The 6,331-nt window shown below is 40.6% G+C and overlaps 1 protein-coding gene across 1 annotated transcript; it reads right to left on the reverse strand.

Moving 5' to 3' along the window:
• Positions 1-1,108: 1,108 nt before the first annotated feature.
• Positions 1,109-1,556, reverse strand: LOC138583882 (hepcidin-like). The gene is made up of 3 exons (XM_069655932.1): positions 1,470-1,556; positions 1,311-1,388; positions 1,109-1,201 (listed from the first exon to the last, which is right to left on the reverse strand). Exons 1-3 carry the CDS (start codon positions 1,554-1,556, stop codon positions 1,109-1,111), a joined length of 258 nt encoding a protein of 85 aa, XP_069512033.1.
• Positions 1,557-6,331: the final 4,775 nt, after the last annotated feature.

The raw sequence follows: 6,331 nt of genomic DNA on the forward strand, positions 1-6,331 counted from the left end.
TCTCCTCTCACTGTTCCTCCTCTACTCTGCTGATCAGGAAAAGATCAGCTGCAGGAGCCGTATTTGTCAACAGAGCTGTCAATCATCGACACTTACAGCATCAAATAACGAATTAACACTTGGACGTAAATCAGCATGATAATAACAAACTATAATGACAACATCCATGTTTGAGAAACATTGATTTGACGTGTATTTTGATTTTATAGTTTGACTCATGTCCCATCTGTTAACATGGAGGAGGCAGGCTTTATGACCTATACTACAGCCAGTCAGCAGGGGGCACTAGAGTGATGCCTAGTATTGTCACTTTGTCAGGCTGCACTTACTTAGGCTTTCCAATGTGCAGCTTCGACTCCAGGCCTTGACAGTATTATTACATAAACTTCTGTGCACAACAACTTGACAGCCATGATTTTGTAATGTTTTGGTGTGATTCTACTTTAGGTGACATAAACTCTAATTAAGGTTAGAGGAAAAACCCACTATCTTCTCTGTATAGTCATATCAGTTTATTTCTCAGCACACATAAGTCAGGAGTTGGCACTAAAAACCCACCATGTGCACCTTTCTGTTGATGTAACCTGCGCTTCTGTTTAAGAAATCCCCAAATTTCTGTAAATTACATTGAAGGCATCACCTTGTGTGGTCTCAGTGGTAGGTAAGACCATGCATGGAGGTCAGTTTATTTTAATTCATTTTATTGTAAAATGGTGTGTATTGCTGGTTTTAAATACAGCTGCAACATCTTTTTGTATATGAAAACAACATATAATGACAGTTATTCACTGTGAATATAGCTCAGTTGCTTTTTCTGTCCTGTGTGCGAAAACACACTGATGACTTCATGAACTGTCTTTAGATATTGTCTCTAGTGTTCAATGTTGAATGAATTGCAAGTTTTGATAGTTGCAAGTTAAAAAAAGGTTAAATTAATAGACATTTATTTTAGAACCATTAGTATTTATTTATCATACTCTTTAATATGTGCAGATATATGAGCATAATATTGTCACATTGCTGACCAAATCCAAAAAGATACTCAAATTTTAAGTCAATCAATGTGTTTAATTCTCTTCAACATAAAATGTGTTTGTTGAAGGTCTCCTCAGAATCTGCAGCACAGTCCACAGACGTCAGGTTTACAGCAGTTGCAGCAAATGCGACAATCAATGCCACGCTTCTGTCTATTATACGGCATCTGTGTGAAAGACATGAGCAAAGTGTTCATCGGCATCATCACTTACATCCACCTATAGCTGAATTTTTACAATGATAATTAGTCAGCATATTTAGTCAGCTGATTGTACCTTCCATGAGTCCTCTGAGGTCTCTTCTTGTTCAGCAACTGGATTGTCACTGCTCATTGGCTCTTCCAGTTCTTGCACCTGTAAAGATCAAACCAAATGTCAACTGTCAATGCATCACAACTTATAATGATATCAAATGAGTTAAAGTCAAGTTCTCACCTCAGTGACTGGGACAGCAGAGCTCTCCTGAATACAAATAAATGTGAGCACGGCGGCCACAACAACTGCAACACTGAATGTCTTCATCTTGTTTAGAGAGCTTTAAGTTGTTCAATCCTCTGACTCTTCTGGTGACTCTTGTCAGCTCCTTTGACTTCTTCTCCTGTCTGATGGTTGAGATGGAGAATGTGCTGATATTTATACTCATCTATACCACTGTTTCCTCGTCACTGACAGCACCTACAGTACAGTATCTGCTGTCAGGAATGGGCTTACATCACTCCCTCAGGGACTAAGGGAATGCTAAGGGGAAATTCCTAAACACTGGCCAAATTCTCAGTTTTTGTTTGTCATTTCCACATACTAAGGTTCACGTGGCCTTGATTGCTCGGCCATTTGGATTTGCCCTGTACAACATCAGGAAGATCAGACCCCATCTGTCAGAGCATGCAACACAACTGCTGGTTCAGGCTCTTGCAATAACTCGCATTGACTACTGACTCCCTAATGACAGGCCTTCCTGCAGGAACATTCAAACCTTTGCAGATGGTCCAGAACGTAACAGTGCGACTGGTCTCCAACCAGCCCAATAGCTGACGATGATAATTTGTTGGCACTTACTGACTTTGTACCCTCCTGTCTTGATCGTTGCTTGTGTTCTATTAACTCTCACATGTACATCACTTTGGACAAATGTGTCTGCTAATTGAAATTGTAACATATTAATCATTATCATCATTTAGAAATTTTAATGAAGAAGCCTTTTTATATGATCTCCAACAAAGTAATCTTTCTCATACAACAGAAATTCCGGATCCTGATTAGCATTAGAATATTTCTCAGATATCTTTAATTCAGTAGTTAACAAACATGCTCCTTTCCGAAGGTTAAGAATAAAAGATGCATGGTCCCTAGCCAGGCGTTCTGGTGACCCTTCTCATTGGCTTGCTTTCAGACAGTTAAGAAATAAATGCACCTTTTCAGTAAGAAAAGCTAAATCTAATTACTACTCCAGCTCTTGGTCAAATCCATCTAAATTCTGGAAAATAGTTAACTCCACTAAAAACAATAATGCTTCCTCTTTGCCCACTCATGTAATTTCTGGGAAATTCACACTGACGGAGGGAAAATAAATATGTACAGCTTTTAACAAACACTTTGTTGCAGCCAGCCACCTTTTTGAAGATGAGTGTATGGGATCCATCAATTCTGCAAGCGATGATGGTCTTGTGAATACATTAAACTGTGCCCATCTCTTTACTGATAGTATAGTTACTCAAGCTCTTTTAGCAGTTGATTCAAAGACGGCAACTGGAGAAGACAACTTGGCCCCTTTTGTTCTCAAACTCTCTGCTCCCATAATCTCAGAGCACATAACACATATTTTTAACTTGACTGTTTTAACTGACATAATTTGATAATATCGCCACGAGATGGTTCAATAATTACCTCTCTGACAGACAACAGTGTGTTAAAGTACGTCATTTTAGATCAGAGTTTCTACCTGTTACAAAAGGTGTCCCACAAGGTCTTGGGACCAGTCCTCTTCACTATTTATATAAGTGATGTCTTGTCTTTGCAAACCTGTAATGCCCACCTTTATGCAGATGACACTATTTTATACTGTTCTGCTGACTCTATAAATTTGGCTACTGAAAATCTGCAGCTTTCTTTCAGTGCTTTGCAAGATGCACTTAAAAATCTGAAACTTGTGTTGAATGCAGATAAAAATGTATGCTGATCTCCCGAGCCAAAGATATGAAATATGATACCTTCCAAATGTGCACTTTAAATGGTACAGTCATTGAAAGAGTCGAACAATATAAATATCTTGGCATCTGGGTTGATTACAAATTCACATTCAAACCCCATATTGATGCACTCACTAAAAAATTAAAAATGAAGGTTGGCTTCTTATCCAGAAATAAGTCTTGTTTCCATCTGCCTTGTAGAAAGAGGATTGTGGAAGCAACCTTTCTTTCAGTGCTGAACTGTGGGGATGTTATCAACATCCATGTTTGCACCCTTAAATGCTGTCTTTCATTCAGCCTTTAGATTTATAACTGGAGACAACTATCACTGCCTTTTATATCAAAATGTGGCTTGGCCTTCTCTTTCTATTAGAAGAGACCAGCATTTGTTTTTATTTATTCAGAAAGGGCTTCTTAAAAAATTGCCTCCTTATTTGTCATCCATTCTTGGATGGAGAGTTGCAAAACATAACACTTGTTCCCAGGACTGGTTAGTGCTGCATGTCCCCAGAGTTCACAGTGACTGCTTTTAAATTATTAGCACCAAATGCTTGGAACAAATTACAGTGCACCTCAAAGCTCCATACTCTGGTTCCAATGGGTCAATTCAGAAATTCAAAAGTCTGATTGATTTCAGTTGTGATTATTTTTAACTTCTTTGACTCGTTTTAATTGACCTTAATTATATATGGCTTTCATTGTAATATATATTTATTATGGTCATTTATTGATTGATATTGTACATTTCAATTGTGTGTTTTATGTTTTATTGTACTATTCTGTACTCAGGTCTCTCTTGAAAAGGAGATCTTGATCTCAATGGGACTTACCTGATTAAATAAAGGTTATTATTATTATTAGAATTATTATTATTATTATTATTATACTAACACTTATTTTGTACTTTCAAGTATCTTTCACTTTTCAGATTCATGAAATCACATCTACTCATAACTAAATGTGCAGCATACTTAAACATTCAAAACCACGACAAGACAAAGTGATACGTTTGCAATGCTATATTGTATTACTTTTTTCTAACTTGTTTCAACTATGTTACATGAAGTCAACAATTTGGTGAATTTTGTCCCAATTGAAACTGTATCTAAAAGGACATTGGCAGTTTTTGAATTTCTCTGTTTCCCAAGTCTGTGTCAGATTGACCATCAGTCCCCTTGGACTGGGACTCGCCTGGCTATTTTCACTGGCACCCATGGAGCCACCAAGAAAAGACGCAGCCATCATGGCTCCAGTCTTCCTTGCTAATCTCTCTTGCCCAGAGCCCCAGAGCCTCCACTGCCCAGCTCCCCAGTGATTCTGGCCCCCTTGTTCCAGTCAGAGGCCCTGCCGACTCCTGTCCCAGTGCTCCAGTCGGAGGCCTTGCCGACTCCCGTCCCTAGGTTCGAGTTGGAGGCCCTGTGACTCCTGTCCCGTTGTTCCAGTTGGAGGCCCTGCCGACTCCTGTCCCTGTGTTCAAATAGGAGGCCCTGCCGACTACTGTCTCAGTGTTCCAGTCAGAGGCCCTGCCAACTCCCGTATCAGTGCTCCAGTCGGAGGCCATGCCGACTCTTGTCCCTGTGTTCGAGTCGGAGGCCCTGCCGACTCCTGTCTCAGTGTTCCAGTCAGAGGCCCTGCCAACTCCTGTATCAGTGCTCCAGTCGGAGGCCATGCCGACTCCTGTCCTTGTGTTCAAGTCGTAGGCCCTGCTGACTCCTGCCCCCTTGTTCCAGTCGGACGCCCTGCCGACCCCTGCCCCTGTGTTCCAGTCAGAGGCCCGGCCAACTCCTGTCCCTGTGTTACAGTCGGAGGCACTGCGACTCCTGTCCCAGTGCTCCAGTCGGTGGCCCTGCTGACTCCTGTCCCAGTGCTCCAGTCGGAGGCCCTGCTGACTCCTGCCTCTGTGTCAGGTTGGAGGCCCTGCTGACTCCTGTTCCTGTGTTCGGATAGGAGGCCCTGCCGACTCCTGTCCCTGTGTTCGAGTAGGAAGCCCTGCCAAATCCTGTATCAGTGCTCCAGTCGGAGGCCCTGCCAACTCCTGTTCCTTGTGCACACTGGTGAGCGGAAATTCTCAGTTTTTGTTTGTCAATATCAATCATCAGCATGCTTACACTTATTTTGTACTTCCAAGTATCTTTCACTTTTCACATTCATAAAATCAAATGTCCTGATTAGTAAATACGCAGTATACTTCACCATTCAAATCCATGTTACGTATTTTATAGTGTAGACAATTAAGCAGAGCTGTGGACTTGAGACTTGGTGACTTGGACTCGCGTCACTGTTTTGATGACTTGCTACTCTACTTGCCAAACTGGGAGTCATGATTGGACGACTGGCTGTCAATCAAACTCCTCACTATGGCAACACACAACATCAAAGACCCCAGATACCTGATGTTTTTTTCCACAAAAAGAAGCCTCATCAGTCGTACTTGTTACTACCATCATCATGGCTGCGTCTGTGCCAAGAGGATAGAGATACAATTCATTGACATACTTTTTGAACAGGTTATATAAATTGGCCAATAATATCATTATTAGACGGGCTACTAACACTGTCTTTTCTCTTTATAAAGACCGGATACTACAGGTGAGAGTGCTGGATCCTGGGTGGAAAAAATGACTTGACTTGGGTCTTGACTTGCCTTAACTAAGAACTCAGCTTGCTTGAGACTTGGACCAAATGACTTGAGACTTACTTGGGACCTGAGCAAAGATGACTTGGTACCGACACTGCAATTAAAATATATAATAAACTCAAGACATGAAGTTAAAAGAGAACTAAAAGTTATTTTAGGGGCCGTTTGTATTTTGTCCATCTTCAGTTTATCCAAAGATATAATGCAATAACTAACATTCCCTCATTCATTCACTGATAACCCTGTGGACACCCATGCTGACTTCATGTGATCAAAAAATATAAAATATAATCATACTGATAAAGAAGTGTGTTGATTGAACATTCATCTTTTCTCTAATGTACTTTGAAGACGTGCCTCATTTCCAGTCATAATGATCTCACATTATTATGTCTGACAGCAACAAATCTTTGAAGCAAAACGCACACATATTTATTGACAACATTTTTTCTGCAATGTCTGAGATTTATTTG

The sequence above is a fragment of the Semicossyphus pulcher genome, unplaced genomic scaffold, assembly GCF_022749685.1.
Source record: "Semicossyphus pulcher isolate SPU_LCO1_2020_fin unplaced genomic scaffold, fSemPul1.0.p SCAF_9, whole genome shotgun sequence".
NCBI classification, from domain to species: domain Eukaryota; kingdom Metazoa; phylum Chordata; class Actinopteri; order Labriformes; family Labridae; genus Semicossyphus; species Semicossyphus pulcher.